The 17,826-nt window shown below is 38.1% G+C and overlaps 1 protein-coding gene across 7 annotated transcripts in view; it reads right to left on the bottom strand.

Annotated features, from left to right (window-relative positions):
- Nucleotides 1–5,369: 5,369 nt before the first annotated feature.
- The window catches only part of TBCK (TBC1 domain containing kinase), a 111,791-nt gene continuing 99,334 nt past the window's right edge, over nt 5,370–17,826 (bottom strand). For 5 of the 7 annotated variants that reach the window (XM_075421381.1, XM_075421385.1, XM_075421382.1 and 2 more), the window contains one exon: nt 5,371–6,102. In XM_075421381.1, coding sequence (XP_075277496.1) covers nt 5,992–6,102 — 111 coding nt within the window. In that variant the 3' untranslated portion in view covers nt 5,371–5,991. Of the gene's footprint in view, nt 6,103–17,826 lie in introns of all 7 variants that reach the window. The other 2 variants (XM_075421384.1, XM_075421387.1) reach the window with 2 other exon arrangements.

Raw genomic sequence — 17,826 nt, 5'->3', positions numbered from 1 at the left:
TTAAGAGGCACCACCAGTAGCAGACTTCAAGCCTCACAGTTACTTCAAAGGCAAACGAAACACTACTTCTAAAACAGAATGCAGTTTGTGACATCGGCTCTCTACTGAGGCTGGAAATCTAAAAGAATGACAATACTAGCATTTTAGTTTGGGACTGAATGAAAAAGGAAACCTGTAGTTTTGCTAGTCAAATATACAAATCTCATGTTAGCTCAGCCAGCATAGATCAAGTTTCACTACTTGACCTGGAAAGAAACGCTCTTTTGGGAGGAATAATAATCCTTTCAGTCAATCTTTGCAAGTTGGGCCCAGGAGAAGGAATTAAAAATAGCAAGATAAGACTGACAGCAGTAGTTAAATTTCTAACATAACAGTGGGAGAGGCCAGTCTGACTCATCAACAAAGAAAAGATAACTGAAAATGGGAGATTAAAAGGCCACACTCATTCCCACACTATTCCCAGACCTCCTAGTAACTCAATCTGGACACTGTGAAAGCTAAATAAACATATAGCTAGTTTTTCTATTACCTGAAGAAGCTTGATAAGCTACCAACACTGCAAATGTAAATTATATCTCCGGAAGGGATATTCTGGACAACACTGATGTCCTCATATAGCAACAGTGTGTGTGTCTCAGGCCACAAAACTAACAGGCTCTCACAGTATCCCTCTGAATAATGAGTGACGCAGTTGTTGAAGAGTTCATGTGATTTGAGGTGTTTTGTTTTGTTATGTGTGGTGCAGCTCTAAAGTCCAGCTAAGAGATACTCCAATAAGCATCTTCCTTAGCTGGCTAGAACAGCAAGGGAAATCTAGATAAATATCCAGAAGGTCAAAGAAATAACACTGCACAATGTATTATGCCTAGACAGATTATGTCTATACAAAGGCATAGAAGGATGGCAACAAATTGAAGTGTACTGGTCTTGTCAGTTAGCCTAATAATAGATTAAAGCCTGGAAAAAGGAACACGGAAAATGGTATTGAAATTTAACCCCTTACCCACTCTAACAAACAATTTAGCCCTTCACATTTCTAGACATTATTCAGGAGATCAGAAAAATAAATCACCTAAGTAAAAGAATACATACCTATTTCTGCTGAGCTGCTATCATTACTCTTTCTACTTCAGAAATATCAGAAAGACTGTCTACCAAATATCGTAGATTACCAGTTGAGAGAACATAAATCTAAAGGGAAAACTCATTGCAAATTAAAAAAAAAATCACAAAACACAAAAACCAAATCCGAAGTATGAGAAGTGAACCAGATTAATGAAAGCTGAAGTGAAGTAAACACCGCAACTTCCCTTCTTTCTGCTACATAAGGTGAGTTGTTCCCATCCTGAGCTGGGAAGGTATCATGGTTGCAGATGACCTAGACTTAGAGAAACCAGGATCACAAAGGGAAACAAGATGGGTCCAGGAAGGGAGGTTCCTGGGATAAGGACAAATAGTCTTAGTCTTTGCTCAAAAAAGTGGACCACACTGGACAAATATCTCCTTGTTCAAAAAACAACCCAAAGCAACCAAGAAACTCACACGCAAAGTGAAATAAAAGTCTCAAAGTACCATCTGGTCTAAAGAAGGACATTCTAGTTGAACAGCTATTGTTCCATAGTCTGCAATGATCAATAGGTGTGAGACTGCCAAAAGAGGGTTTAACACCTTTGCTCTGTTCTCCTTCGATGCCCACCTGGGTAGCCTGTGGGGAATGCGGCTGTCCTAGCAGGAAACTATTGGCACAGGTGGCTGGGGCAGTTTCAGAATGTTCTTAAAATGGTAGGAAAAAAACAGACTGGGAGAGGCCCCTTTTTCCAGGCCAAACAGTGGGAAATATTTAGTTGGGACATTTTTTTCGCTAGCAGTAGAAGACATCAGTATGGAAGATTAATAATTTTTTTCTCCTACCAGATCTTTATAGTATCCAGTTTCAGTCTAAACCAGAGAATGACAGTGGTACAGCTAGGCAAACTATGGTGATAGAAATGTACATATTTGGAAGACCTGGTCTCCAGAAGTCTCTCCAGAGCTCTATGAAACCTGACAACAGCTTGCTCCACCAGAGAGGTGCCAAAATTGGTGGGGTAACAGAGCAAACACATTTTGATGCTCTTAAACTGGGCAAACACCGCAAAAACTAGATAAAATACTCTAATGAGAAATTACCAAAAAATGCAAAAATTTTCCTTGTCTATGGAAAAGGAGAACAGCAGCTTATTTTGTGACCGAGCGCTTGTCCTACATAACTGAATTAAAATAAATAGGCATAGTATACTTATTTATAGGCACAGTTTCAAAAATGCCGACTGAAGTAGTAGGTGCAGGTACCTCAGTAACTGGCAGCCATAACCAGCTGTTAGCCACAGAACTTTCTAGGTAGTTCTGTTCACATGAGGAAGAAAAGTCAATACTGTTTAGCAGTTCTTGACATTTCCTGCTTTTACACACATCTTCTCTCATGATGTCTCCTGGAAAATTTATGTAAATGTTACTTTATAATGTAAACTTAACTGCAGCTTTTAAGTCTTCTGTCAAAAACACATCCATACATAAATGGAATACATAGGCTTTGAATCTTACTCAGCCAAACTGAAAGTGAAGACTAAACTACATTATAGCTGAAATCTATAGATATTCAACATTTAAAAACTAAAACCAGTTGTATTTGTCAAAAAGGAACTCTTGAAGCCATCAAAGAGTAGGTGTTTTTTACTCAAAAGATAACTTAGCTTCTCCAAGAATGAAAATATCTGTAGGAGATAAAAACACTTCCTACCCAAGGAACAAATAGCTGTGTACACATTAAATTCTGTTTTCTCAAAGGCATTCTATTCTTTGTGCTTACAGTCCTTTTCTGAGTACCAGTATAGAGAAGGAAATATCAAGCTGGTATTAAATATATAACATCACCTGAACTCCTGTACTGGGTATAGCCCAATACCCACTTATGAAAGGTAAATGCTTCAAAAGGGAGTGCAAGAAACAGGGGCAAAATCTTTCTCTAGTGCACTCTCCCAGCCTCTCCTAATCAACAGATGGGGAAAGCCCCTGAGTTGAACACCGTTTCTCAACCATTGTGGTTAATAGTCTGTCAGAGATGGAGCTCTTCCACAAATCTGTCTAACCCTTCTTTATGAGTATTTTTATAAAACTAACATCATCTTATTCTGACTCTGTTTTGTATCCATTCTAATCCTGTCTATCTTTTTTTGTATTATAAAGCATCTGTGCTATGTTCAAAATGTACCATATGGGTTGACTCTCTGATGGCGTAACTTGTTTTGTTCATTTCCTTCCTTACAATCACCAATATCCTGTGTGGCTTTCTGGCTGCTGTTCGGCATTTGCCATGATGTCTTATCTGTCAATGAATTCACTGTTGAATGTAATTAAAACTGTTGTTCTTCGGGGTGTGTGTGCACTCTTTCACAGTGAATCTCTCCGTCACTGAGTATCACAAGGTCTTTTTCATTCTCCACGCAGCAGGCAAAGCTTTGATCATGGTGGATGGTTTTGTAGCATCAAGAAGCTTGTTATTAACCTCACTGCTCCCCTCCATTTCCAGGTAACTTTTAATCAGCTGAGCACCTTGGGTCTCAAAGATTGTTGTAGAAACTCTCTGCTAACAGAGGCACCTGATGATCTGTCCCTACGTTTCCTTTTCTGATCCCTTACTTGGTCACTTTACCAGGCTGGTAAATCCTGGATTTTTAACGTAAAAAACTTCTTGAAGGTTCAGTATATTATGCTGACCTTTGACCAAAGAAAGCCCATATATATGTGTGAATGTTGTAATTCCACAGGTTGTTTTTTTTTTTTAGACAAATCACAGCTGAGATAAAGGGAGCTAAAAGGTGCCTTTCTTCCCCCATATTCTTTTCACCTGTCATACTCTTCAAAAGAGTTCTCAAAACCACAGCTGTGGCAAGACTAAACCTCCCTGGAGACAGCACATAGTGCTAGAGACTAGCTTCTGAAGATGCAGGATAAAATCTTCTGGTCATCGCACAGGTGAGAACGAAGACTTCCTCTTTGACTGCCTTCCACAAGGTCTCATTTTCCATGGTTTCAGTTCCCAAAACCACAAAAAACAAAACCCACCATCACAAAACACACCCACAAAAAAAGTGATCATTTTGCCGGTGGATTCATAGAGACTGTTCACAGCCTTCTCACTGACACCCCCCTCCCCCTCAACTGTCTCAGTTTTGGAAATCTCTTGTGACAGACAAAGAATGAAATAAAGTTAGCTGCTGCAACCTCATTTGCCAAGCTAAAAACCTCAACTAAGGTGTATGATAATCATATCCAGAGTAAATCCTCATTACTCTAACAGTGAGCTTGTATCGTGTAAACTGGTGTGTCCCAGACAATGCTCTGAGAAAGAACATGGTGTCAGATTCACAATGCGAGCTAATATGTAACTGGGTGAACAGATCTTTGGTGTCATTTTGTTCATTTTACAAAATACATTTTAATCCCCACACTTCAGTGATAATTAAGCCTCATGTCACACCAGTGTTTGCTAAACTTTAAAAATGTAGAAAGAGAGATCTAAAAGCTTCTTGATAAATTCTTCCAAATTCCCATTTAATTTCAGAGCCATACTGTCAGTCTTACGTTATCACAACTGTTTTTCCTGGATTAAAGGTATTATTTTCAAGTAGCATTCTTGAAGACAGATTCTTTTCTTTTCCTAGTCTTTTTCCCTCCCCACACTGTTTTCAGAATAATGGACCTGACATGTTAGCAAAGCGACCCTGGAATTTTGAGGGGGAGAAATTAGGGTGGGAGCTTTTTGACATCTTCTGAAAGGTGGTACTTTGCCTGAATCTGATTTATTTTTAGCTTCTCAACAACAGAGAGATGCCAATTCCTATTTCTGTTGGTCCTCTCAATACTTTTTGGCTTCTTACTGCAAATTAATTTCCACGCTTCTAGTGCAGTGTCACCTTATGCCTTTTGTGGAATCCTGCTTTCACTCATCTACGGCACTTGAATCCAGTTTAGTTTGGAAACAGGTTTGCTGTCTCAATCTGGCAGTTCTAAAGTTTATGTTTAAGAAAAAGGACCAAAAAAAGAATTGACACCACTAGCTGAAAAAGAGTGCCAAAGAGAACTTTCCACCTCCAGTTCATACAAGAGTGCTCACTGTAAAATGTTTTCACATGAAAATTAAAATTGCATTGTTTCTTGTTAAGGCATAAGCTTCTAAAATGGAAAAGCACTATTATTTGTGTAATAACTAATCTACAGTCATCAGACAGTATTGTCAAAAGCCTACCTTTCTGATAAATAGAATAATTTCAGAAATTGTTGCATTTGCTGTGTTTATGGAAATAGAATATTAAATTCTCCACAGAGGAGTAGGCCTTCTCTGCTACCACAGGATACGATGTAGTTTGGATTAACTCAGCAGCAGCTCTTATGGTTACTTCCAATCTGGGACACATTTTTATTTCCAAGCCAGATGAAAAAAATGCTTTCTCAAAAAGAAAAGATCACACGATACAGCAATTACTCTTTAAAATATTAAAGAACACACTTTTTCACAGGATACACACAGGGTACAGTGTCAGCTTGTTACTTTCAATATTCACAGTAAAATATTTTTGAAAAATAATCTATTTAAGTGCAGCTTAGAGCCATCAAGTGCCAATTAATATTTTTCTGCAGAAATATTTATAAGATACAAAATGCCAGCTGGGTTACTCTTTATGTGTTCATACTTGCTCAACCAGTTGTGCAGTACATCAATGCTGAAAGAGGTTTCTTGGAAATCTTGAAGCTTCACAGTTTTTATCTGTTCCAGCTGAAGCTCTGTATCAAAGAATAAACGCAAAGTTCCCATGCTCTAGATCTGCAGGATAAGACACTCAGGATAGCTTGTATAATGAAGATGCCATAATGCCCTTTGGGTTTGGGATATCCATGTTGTATGGTAAGACCTCCCTATTCAGATAGATTGTCCTGAATGTTTACAGTCACTTAAATTTGTGGCGAAGGAACAGTAAGGAGACCAGTTGGCTTGATCTTGTTGATTCCTCCATCTAGGATGCAGACCCTTGGGTACTTGTTTTTCACTAGATGAGCTGCAAACTGAAACGGATATATCATTAGCTCACTGCATATTATAGTCCTTACATCGAAATAACTTTGTGTTAAGTAAGGCAAGTAAAACAGAAGAAAAAAATTATTGGACTCTAGAAGTTCTTTCTTTGCACCAACTTGTCCACCACAGGAACCCAGGCCTGTCTGTTGAAACAGCTATGACGAATTTGGTGGTCATGAAACTCATAACCCTGAACTTTATTTATGTCTGCTTAGGCAGGATTTTACCGCATTCTAATAGCATTATTTAATCTCAGAGTAATCACTGGAACCACTCTCAAAGCATGAAAGAACAGACATTTTTCTCTGCATTAATTTAACTCCCAGCTGTTTTCTGCAGGTTCCCAAGTGTACAAGCATCACAGTTTGCTTACCTGTCAGACTTGGCCGACATGACTTGATTTCACAGATCTCAGGTATGAATTTGTGGTCTAGCAGCTGTACTCTCCTGCCCTCCCCTCCCCCCTCTGCCCATAGGGCGGTTACAAAGTGCAAGCACACAGAAACATATCCCAGTCCTTGAAAGCCTCTCTCCCCAGTAAATTCATTCCACAAACCAGACACAGGAGTTTGTCAGTTTCTATGTAGCAACTTCATGAAACGTTGCTGCACTGATGAAGGAGCCATAATTTGTGCATAAAAATAATAATAATGATTTTAAAAATCAAAATAACAAAAATTATGTATCAAAATATCGAAATCCAAAACCAAAGGAACAATATTTTGTGTATCACGTCAATCTTGCCTTTTAAATATTGACTGCAATGCATTAAAAAGCAAGCCACCAAAATAGATTAATTTGAGAGAAACAATAGTTTTACCTTATTTCCAATAGCTCTGAGAAAGACTGCCCTGCCATCCCAGTCTTTCAGATTGTTGCTTTATAGTTGGTTAATCAGCACTATTTGTAAAATCACCAAGTGCTTCCAAATGGGCTATGTAAAATACACATAATTACCTTTTTGACCCTTTAAAATGATTTGTAATACTATTCCAGAATACAGTGCAAACATGATGTCCAAATAACTAACTCTGCACAAACAACTAAATTACTAACTCAAGAACAGGAGTAGGCACCCCATCCAAACCTAGTACGCAGGATTTCTTTTTACGTTTATGCTCCTTCTAATTACCTTGGATAGCATAACAGATACTAAGGCAGATGTACCATATGATTACCTGATGAAGTACAAGTCCTGAAATAATCTCTTTAAAGGTTCTTAGTAGCAAAGTTTTAAACTCCTTCCATAGCCAGAACTTTTGCTTCATGCTGAAGGTATTTTATATACGCAAGGAATTGATTTCTTTCCCCTTCTGTGTCAAACACAGCCACTGCATTCCTTTCTCTGTGTTTCAGGACGGATTTAAACAGGGAGTGAGCAACTTGTACACCATCTGTAGCCACTGAGGACTTGTTGAGGCAGAGTAAGAGGTCACAGTGGATTAGCCAGGACATTTCGGCAGTCATGTTTGTTTCAGCTACTTGACTAAGGATGACCAAGAGTAAGTTCAATCATCTCTTCCCCCATTAGTCTGGGTCAGTCAGTGCAGGATTCAAAGGATCAAATCAAAAAATCCCCACAATCAAACAATCAAAACAGCTAATAGTGAGGTTGGACTATATGTGGATGCCAGTTTTCACGAGAAAAGTAAATGCCATGCTTTTAGCTAGCCTCTCTGACACAGAGGTTATGTAATATGTACAGAGATACTGCTAGGAGAGTCCAACTATCTTGCTATAATCACAGTCCATAAAGATGTGGTCTAGAGTAAAACAGACAAAGCTATTTCTGTTTGTCAAAAATAGCGCTCAGCTGTGCACACCATGAGCTACAAAAATAGTATATATTCCTAGTGCAATACTCCTGCCAGACATCTCTACTTCATATGTACATATCTGTCACCTCACAGCGCTCTCCATGTGTGACTAATGGATAGTGCTCTGTCGAGGACACCAGTGCTGCTCATAGCTGGCAGAAATGAAAAATGACAACAAATGTTCAGACTGCCAGGAAGCAGCATGTTATTTGCTGAGTACAATGCCCCATGTGTCAGCAGAGAGGCTCCACTCTCCATCTAGTGATAATTTTACACTTCTGATAATAAACTTTAAAACCTGCTCCAAGTTTTTGGATGCCCTAACCATGATATAACTACTATTCTATGTAATCTGAAAAGAAAATATACAAACAAATGCTTTGTGCTTAGGGTTTGGGCATTAAGGACTGTGTCCCACTGTATTTTAGAACTGCTTTAGTAACCAAGGTATGGCTGAGAACAAATTTTCTTCACTGCATGTGACAAGAGGTTCCTTTATAACATTATGGTGAGGAATCTCTCGCTTCTTGAAGGGCCTCTGTGAAGTGAGCACTGCAGAATCCGTGGCTGTTAGCAAATGACAGGCAGAAAGCACAAGAGGATGATACGCCACAAGATGAACTGCCCTTTTTTTTTTTTTTTTTAAAGTTGTCACAGAACTGTCTACAGTTGTCTACATAGCTTCAGTGAGAAAGGCTGCAAATACAGTTCAAAATCTTGCATCTGAACATCCAGCCAGGGAAAATCCAGTGAGCAGGGAATACTGTACTATTGGTACCTCACTACTGTGGGAATTAGCTGCGAGTCAGGGGGCCAGAAGCATGTGCATTGCCATAAGCTGAGAGCTGCCATCAAACTCCAAATATAAGCCTCCAAGAGCTTTGCACATACATTTGTCGCCACACTGCAAAGAAGAAGAGTCAAGGTTTAACTCATAAGGTAACAGGATCCGATCCGATTAAAGATATTCCTAGTTTTACCTTCTGCCTTCCCACACTTTGACACTGAAAGCAAAAATGGTAATATTTGGTAAAGAGCAGATTTAGTAGTCATCTTAGTAGCACTGCAGTCTTCCTAATTAAAGCTTTGACTTTTTACAGTTCTGTTCCTCAGTACATGTTTGTGCCTTCCCCTCCCAGACAGAGGGGTCTGTTTGTCACACACAAGAAGGGGAACTTGTTCACCATGTTTCTGAAATGTTGCAACACCACCTGGTATCTTTCCCTGCCAAAATATACTGTATGAAGCAAGTATTTTCAAAACACATAGAAGTGTTATTTCTGGCATGTTCACTGATGGAGGGGCATGAGAGGAAGGACTATCTGAAATAGCTACACAGACTTCCTCCCCAACATGACCTTCATTTATGTTCAAATATCAATAACTTAAATCCAAGAAATTAACAAAGATTAAAAAAATAATGTTTCTTAAAAATTTGAAAATATCAGTGATCCAAAAAGAGCAAAATTTCATTTGTCAAAAACAGCCCAAGGTGCTCTTCTGAATTAATACCACACTTTGTACAGCAGAAACTGCCACCTTGGAATTCACACATAGGTTCTATTTCCTTTATAAATACTATCATAAAGTGTCAACTAGAAGTTTGGTAACAGACACCTGAATACGTTAATTTGTAGTCCACTAAATAACCTAATTTACAGAGGTGTTCTTCAGACAGCAGATAACATGGTGAGGAGATAAGCAAATGGGTTACATCATCCTTAGTAACCTGTAAGCCACCTACATTTTAAACATAGATTTATTAAAACATATAAAGGTAGTGCACAATTAAATTTCTATTATACAGGTTGATTTTAAATAAAAATGAACCTCTGTCATTTATAAGGTGATTACACTTTCTCAAATTTATCAGATGCTGGTGTTGACATTAATTCTGAGATATATGTGTTTCCCCATACCACCAATGGATCACACACAGTCCTCTGTGATGCTTCTGTTTTCATTTAGACAACAACACTACGTAGGGGAAATGGAGTTATGCTTATCTGAGGTAGAGGATTAAAGGGATGCTACAAGACATCCAGCTTTTTCCTTTCTGCCTCAGGTGGCCTTTCCTCAAAACGTACTTTCCAAGAAAGTTCAGTTACTGTGTTTTTACTGGCTGCATCTAGCATTTCAACTGAACTTCCTCTTGCCACTTTCACAGCAAATATTATGTATGAAAGGACGAATATGTGAGCAACTTGTTTATTAAGTATTATGTGATGGCTTCGGTGAAAACTTTGAAAAGTGTTCCTCTATTAAGCAATGTATCAAACAATTCCACACAGAACACCCTTCCTGGTGAGTATAACTGAGCCAGAAAATTGCAATTGGCATTTGAAAGCAGTCAGCTAAGACTCTCCCATGAAGATACAAGCAGTCAGACTTTCAAAGACAGACAAGATCACAGAAAACTCGTATCAAAATTTGGACAAATGTTAAACATTTTGCCCTGTATTGGTGTTGCTCTCAATACGAACATCATTAACGGGACTGCTCCTTTAAGTACCATCACAAACCTTAAGAATCTGCACATTGGAGCGTTTATCAAAACGTTTCTACTACCCTGTTCCAAGAAGTAAAATCACAGCTTTCAAGTGTGCTGAATGTATTACACCAGGCACACCGCATTTTCAGACTGTCTACAGCAAAGAGTCTAATAACACAACACAGCTTGAGCAGCATTGTTCCCAGCACCCTTGAGGCCAGCCATCAGCGTTGCTATGTACACATTATTCACTTTCACAGACATTCTTGCGACAGGTTGTAATTAAAGGGAAAGTTGGGAGGGAATGAGTAACAACATACTGTACCAGATTACAAAAAAAGACTGCTGTGACAAATGTTACCAGGGTACAATAATGTTAATACCATGTTCTGAAAGCATCAGAAGAGATACTGTAGAAGCTGGAGGAGAAATATGAACCAAATTTTGTAGTACTCATCCACCACCACAAGATTATTATGAATTTTTCATTTGTAAACACACGCTACACAAACCTCTTGGGCACTGCATTCTGTTTTGCTGTATGATTTCAGGCAAGAGTTTACCACTCTGAAAGCACACCATAGTCAAGGTGGTCAGTCTACAGCTTTTTAAACAACACTTTCCATATGCTACGAAGCAGACCCAGCACACAAGATAATTTTTAGTCAGCTATTTCTTATATTAAAGGGTTTCAGATAAATGAAATGGCACTTTAACACCAAGGGAACAATAGGCACGTAAAGCCTCCCATATCACCAAAACAGTGCCTAGTGAATGGTTACACTATTAGCATAAACTAAATGGAAGTACAAAACACAAGAAGCAAAACTTTGTGCAAACACATGCTATGTAAAAAAAAAAAAAGAGTAACAAAGAGACAGCGTGAAAGAGAAAGAAAAAGTGAAGAGAGAGGAAAAGAAAGAGCAAAATGAGAGGGAAAAAAAAAAAAAAAAAAAAGACAGAAAAAGAAGCCCTTACTGCTCTAACAAATCAAGGAAAAATTCTTCACATGCAGACCTGGCCAAAAAGGAGCACTTTCCATTCCATCAGCACAAAACCACAGCAGTAACTCGAAGGACTTACATGTAAAGATTTGAAAATAAGCCTACACAAACAGGTATTTAACAGCTGGTTTCAGAATAAATTTTACTGAGTATGAAAGTAAGGGTAAACAACTCAAATTTCTCCAAGTAATAACTTTGAAACACCTGTATCTTTAATTTTCCACTTAGAAATTATATATTTAAAAAAAACCCCAACAGCTGAGAGTGAGCACTTGAAAATGAAAACTGTGTTACAACAGCTAATTTATACTGACCAAAATATATCCAGTCAACCCAATACAGCTCAATGGATTGCAAAATTATAATGCAGAAAGCAAACATATTCTATTTTTGATTCAACAGAAAATAAAAAAGGCTGTTAGTTAACAGAAGTATGTGTTTTTAAAAAAGATGTGTAACTGTTGGCTTGACTATAAAAAAAGAAAGCATGAGTCTTTCTGAAAGATGCTACCCCCCTCCAAGTCTGAAGATTGCCCTAGATGTTGAAAAATTGTTCAAAGAAATACTTGGTAATGAAAAACCTTTCTTTCGTTATTTGCAATACTTTTCACTTACACTACGCAAACCAGAGTCTGTTTTCTTAACCACAGAGACAGCTGATTAGGAAGCCTCTGGAAGATCCATATATAAACTACTAGCTCTTAGATATTACTGAGGGCATGCCTCCATTGCCAGTTTTGTCCCGTTTCTTCTTAAACTCCAACACAACAGTCCTTGGACCTCCCACACAACGGACACATTCCCTCCTGTAGCAGCCAGTCAATTCTCTTCAAAAGCTGACTCAGATACAGTTTAGAGAAAAGCAACACAACATCTGCCCCAGACAGGCAGTATGGATACTGGAATTGCCAAATTCACCAAAACAATTCTAGCTGGCAATATCCTTACACAAGCTTCCTGGACCTACAACACGTATTTATTAGTTCATTACCACCTCTATTTCAGTTACCACTATTTCAGATTTTCTGAACTGGAATAGCAGGAAACATAAAACGCTGTATCAGAGCTGAAAAACAGCCCCAGAAAGTGGTAATTCCATGTTGTAATGCAGTAGTCCCAAGTGATATGGAAGCTCATGAAAGGGCAAGGGTGCTTTTCCAGCGGTGCAGCCCACAAAGACAATATAACCACAGCCAAGACTGACATGCCTGAAGGAAACTCTGGAGCCTGACAGCACCACTCCAGGATTCAGATTCACCATCTCCCATCTTTCCTGTCCTTACAGACAGCACAGATTGGCTGAGAACAACTGAGACCCTGCTTGGCAGCACCTCACAGAAGTCAGACATATTTTGGTAGGTAAAGCTGATGACTCCACAATCCCTCATCTCAGAAACATCCAAACCTCTGTGTAGTAAGGCACACAGATGGGACAAACAGTGGCTACATCAACCAACCCAGTGAAGTTTCCTATAACTGTAACCATTTGTCTCAATAAAGAACAGAACCTATTTAGGGTTTTAGAAATAGCCTGCCTTCCTTAGCACGTGCTTCAGAAGAGGGAAAGGAATACTCAAATTCTGCTCCTAAGCCTCCATCTTTCATTTTCCCCTTTTCCTGTTTCATACTTAGCTGGAAAAGGGGAATATTTAGGTCGTATCTGCTGTACCCGAGGCATTGAGTGCGAACGAACCAAAGCGACTGACAGGGGCAGAATTACAACAGCCTAACACAAATACTGGCTGGCAGCCCAAGTGTCTTTCTTGGGCCACGTGAAGAGCAATGTACTACAAACAGCAGCTGGACTATCTTTCTGTCAATGAAGAAAACCATGCAAGCGTTACAATAAAAAAGAAGTACTAAATAAAATAATACAGACTTTACAGAATAAAATAATGAAGACGTTACCATGTCCTGGATAGAGATACAACCAGCAGGATTATTGCTATTAACAAAGCCTTTCAATATCTTCAAAATACAACTTAATCTCTTCCTCTTTAAAGGCAACAGAGAGGCACCTGATGATTCCAGTAGGCTTGGAGCCTGAATGCAGAAGGGAGGGTGGTGCCTTAACAAAACAAACATGAAAAAAAGCCATTCTGGGAATCATACGGAGCCCCTCCATTCCTGCAAAGAAAAAATCTCTTCACTTTTTATTGCACTTGTTCAATCACTTTTCTGCAGAGAATATTTACAAGGAAATGTAGAATCTAAAAGATATTAGTGGAAACATCTCAAGAAGTTTATTGCCTAATTCCTATTTACTTTCACTCCGGATGTTTCATTAGGCTCTTCTAAGTAAACATATCTGTCTTTAGAAGCACAAATGCATCTACCCTTTAGTATTCTATGCAACACTTGATCTTCAGATCACCCTATGAAGCTTCATGAGTATCCATTTGTGCTTTGAAGACAGGTTTATAACAAGAAACCAGCTTCAGCATGCATGGATGTGCTTCTCTGGCAAGGCCTTTTAAAAGCCCTGAGGAAGATGACAACAAAGTCATACAAATTCAGTGGACACTTTTACCTATGTGTCTCTGCCTTCATATATGAAGAAATGCATCTTTGACAATGTGCTGAGAGAAAGAAAAAGTTACTTTCATACAGATTTATTTTTTTCAGGCTAGGAATATGTTGCACAAAAAGAATCTTGAACTTGACCCTTTTCTTGCCTTGAAAAGAGACAGAAAGATCTCACGGAAAATCAGGACTGCTTGTCTTTGGAGATAATTAATACATTTTATCTGCTAGCTACTGTGATGCAGTAAGAATGACTACTTTGGTTCAGTAACTCGTAGAAGTTGTCTAGACAACATATTTATAGCAACATAACTTACCTAGATAAAAAATAATCAGTGTAACAATCAGAAATCACAATTTAGAATTTGTTTCCTTGCTATAAAGATATATGTTTTTTAAGCTTTGACCTACATCTTATCTTTTTCAAAGGCAAGAGATAAAGGCGTTGCTAATTATTAGACAGATTAAAGTGTCCTGTATACTTTATTCTGTTACAGCATTTAACTGACAATAAAAGACATATATTAAACCACCAGGGAAACATATATGTATTAAACAACCACACCACGCCAGTAGAAGTGTGTCACTGTCAAAACTGAGTTGCGGGAGCACGATTTAAAATCAGGTAAGGTATTTCTTCTGTTCTAATTTCAGTCAACATTGTGGTAACACAGACACAAAGTTGGAAACAGAAACAGATAATGGCTTAGCACCTCAAAGTTGATTGGAGGGGGTGAGGCGAAGTAATGTCACCCTTCCAAAAAAGACCAAACCAATCCCCTTTCTACATACGCTTAACTACATTCTGCCTTTGCACTTGCTCTATCTCAGATTTCGAAAGTGGCAAATATCAGCAGACATGCTATCTGCCATGCACCAAAAAAAAGACGCTACAGTTGAGCGCTCATTGCCTATTTAACTATTTTTCTCCTAATTGTAATGATCCCTTGCCCATACTGGAATTTACAAGGTACTTCTCTATCAATGGATGTGGGAAAGGGGAATTTAACTCACTTAAGAGATGCTGCCACTTAACATATTTGCAAGTTAAAAATCGGAATAGAATCTGGTTTATTGACTCCAGCATAATACCTTTTATGTAGATGTTTCCTGCTGTTTTCAGAGGCAAACAAGTATCTGCTCTGTTAACAACTGCCCAGAATCTCCTAGGAGAAGGAAGGGTGGCACAAAGGAAGAAACAGCCTAAAGGAAGGAATATTCTGCAGAGAAGAACTGTGAGCCAAGCACCACCACATGATGCCCACAATACCATTATGCTGCTAATGACACATTCAGTAAGGCTCTTGTACATCAGCCAATCTATTCATTTAACTTTTAAAATAAATAAAATGGCTTAACAAGCAGGATTGTCATGTTTTAATTCTGTCCTAAGGAAGCATTCAACTAGAGCCAGAGCTGTACTGAAGTCTGCGCACTGCTGGCTTCCTTTGCCTCCTGCTGGAACAGCGCTGTGGTGAAGTTTTCAGTTTTCCCTCTCGCCTACTAAGTTCTAGACAGCATTTTCTTTCCAATTTAAATGTTTTATGATCTGGCACCAAATAAAATACAAAAGACAGAAACAGAAAAGAACTGTGAAAAGGGGAAAAAGGCTTTTTCTACATGTCTGTTCAGTACACTCAACTTTGCTTTTTAAAATTTATTTAAATGATGCCAAGTAGGCTACTAATACGAAACGCAATTGAAAGATTCAACCTTCTAATTACAAATAGCCCCATAAATAATCACTGTTTTTTTCACACTTAACCCCACCTCTCTCGGTCCTGCATAAATTTAAACCAGCATCTAACAGTGCCAATCTCTGTATTTTTAATGGAGTAAATATCAGTGAACACTTCCGAAAAATTTTCCTTTAAGGTGGAGGGTACAACTTGTGGCTCATTCTTTTTCAGCTGGAAATACATAAGTCTGTTTAGAAAAAAATACATTTTAAGCCGAACATCTTACAACATTTCTTTGGACAAAATTGTTTTTGTTTCCATGCTTTCACTTTTGTAATTTTTCATATAATTGGATTACTTAATAAAATTTTAAAAGTAATAGCTATTGTTCTTGTCAAGCCTCAAGCTACACGGTTTTGGATTGGTTAAGTTCACAAATAGTGGCAGATCGTTCTATGCAGCCATGCAGAGTAAAACTGAAATTTGCCTTAAAAAATAATCCACAAGGAGTTCTAAGTTTTATCAACACTGTCAAATTAAGGCTTGTTTTATATGTACTCTAAGGGTGTGATAGAGGTGGTGAGTCCCTACCAGTATGTAGGCTCCAGTATTTAATTAATTTGTGGTCAAACTGATCGATCCAGTGTTTTGTTGCTATTTAAAACTCTACAATCTTTAGTTAGACTTTCAAGAACTCTAAAAGAAAATCAAGAGGCAAAGCAGCATTTCTCTTTCATGGAAAGCTATAATATTGACAATTCCAGGTAAACCGGGTAAACATTGTCTCAGTTGCAGAAGGTCTGCATCTGCCTTTGAGGATAAGGCAGCACCTTCTCACATGACTGAAGTACTTGCACTTACTAAGCACACTGCAAGTTTTCTTCAGTTGCACTGCGAAGGAAACATCCAATTTTCATTTAACAAAACATCTAAATGCTAAAACAAATTTAAGTTTGCATATGAACTGTCACTGCATTACAGAAGAAAACTGTATCTTAGCTATGGTGTAACCCACAACCCATTCTGTAAAGCCTCTGGCCTTTCTTTCCTTCAGACACTTGTTCTAGGTTGTTTCTTCGTTCTCTTTTAGACAGAATACTTCCAGTGTTCCTTTGTTTCAGATAAAACATTTCTGACTGGTCCTGGAAAACAACTCCCAGAAAATGACTTGGTAGGTATGTGGTTTATCTCCCATAAAGATACTCATTAGTGAATACCAAAGCACTTTTCTTTTTCCTGTTCCTCAGCATGTTAGTGAATGGTTATGCTCTTACTGAGATAAATTCGGATGTGATTTAAAATGTAATTGTTGAAAAAAGCTGCATAACCCACCATCAAATGTGTAAAACGTCATTTAAATCATCTTCCTTTGGCTCTTAACATTTTATGCATTTTGCATGTGTTCCTTTGAAGGGGGAATTTATGCATTCAGCATTTAGTGAGCTACTATGATTATTCAAGTTGATTTCATGCTGAAATATTTATCACGGACTTACCCAGCCTAGGTATCTATTGACTGAAACTATTAGAGATACACTGTACAGTCTCTTTTATGCCATCTCTGTTACTATTTAGGAGACATGATACATATCACAAGTTAATTTTCTAAATGATGAAACACTGGTTAATGAAAGGCATTTCTCACGCTACTTACAACTCCCTATATGTATAAAAAACTCTTAACATTTGTCGTGCCGATGCTTCTGCTGTCCATCACACGAAGACCTTTTAATGGTCCACAGCCCTTCTTGTCATATCTGGGTTACAGTTCATGCCCTTTGAGTAAATAGGCTTAAGAAACTGTGGTGAACTAAAGGTATACTGTACCCAGAAGCTTTTTCTTTAAAAACAAAAAACAAACCAAAAATTTCCTTTAGGTGAAAGGAATAATGGCAAAAAGAAATACTTCTACTTGTTATTCTGCTGGTTCATAACACCACCAAATATTTAGTTATAAAAAGGAACAAGTAAGCCTCAATATTCTCCCTGTCTAGTTAAAGGCACTGACAACGAAAATATATGAAAGTTACCATTCTCCACTGAGCACAATTGCATGAGCTAAATGATTCTTAAAAACTAATCTATACATTGTTTTTTATTAGCAGGAATATGAATTATATCTTCGTTCCTCTAGACTTCATAACATACTTGTCCCCACCCTACTTACCTTGTGTGTGCTTCCTAACACCACAAAAAG

Source organism: Opisthocomus hoazin, chromosome 5 (genome assembly GCF_030867145.1).
Source record: "Opisthocomus hoazin isolate bOpiHoa1 chromosome 5, bOpiHoa1.hap1, whole genome shotgun sequence".
Classification (NCBI taxonomy): Eukaryota; Metazoa; Chordata; class Aves; order Opisthocomiformes; family Opisthocomidae; genus Opisthocomus; species Opisthocomus hoazin.
Note: the sequence above shows the minus strand (reverse complement) of the source record. Positions and strands in the feature narration are given on the sequence as shown.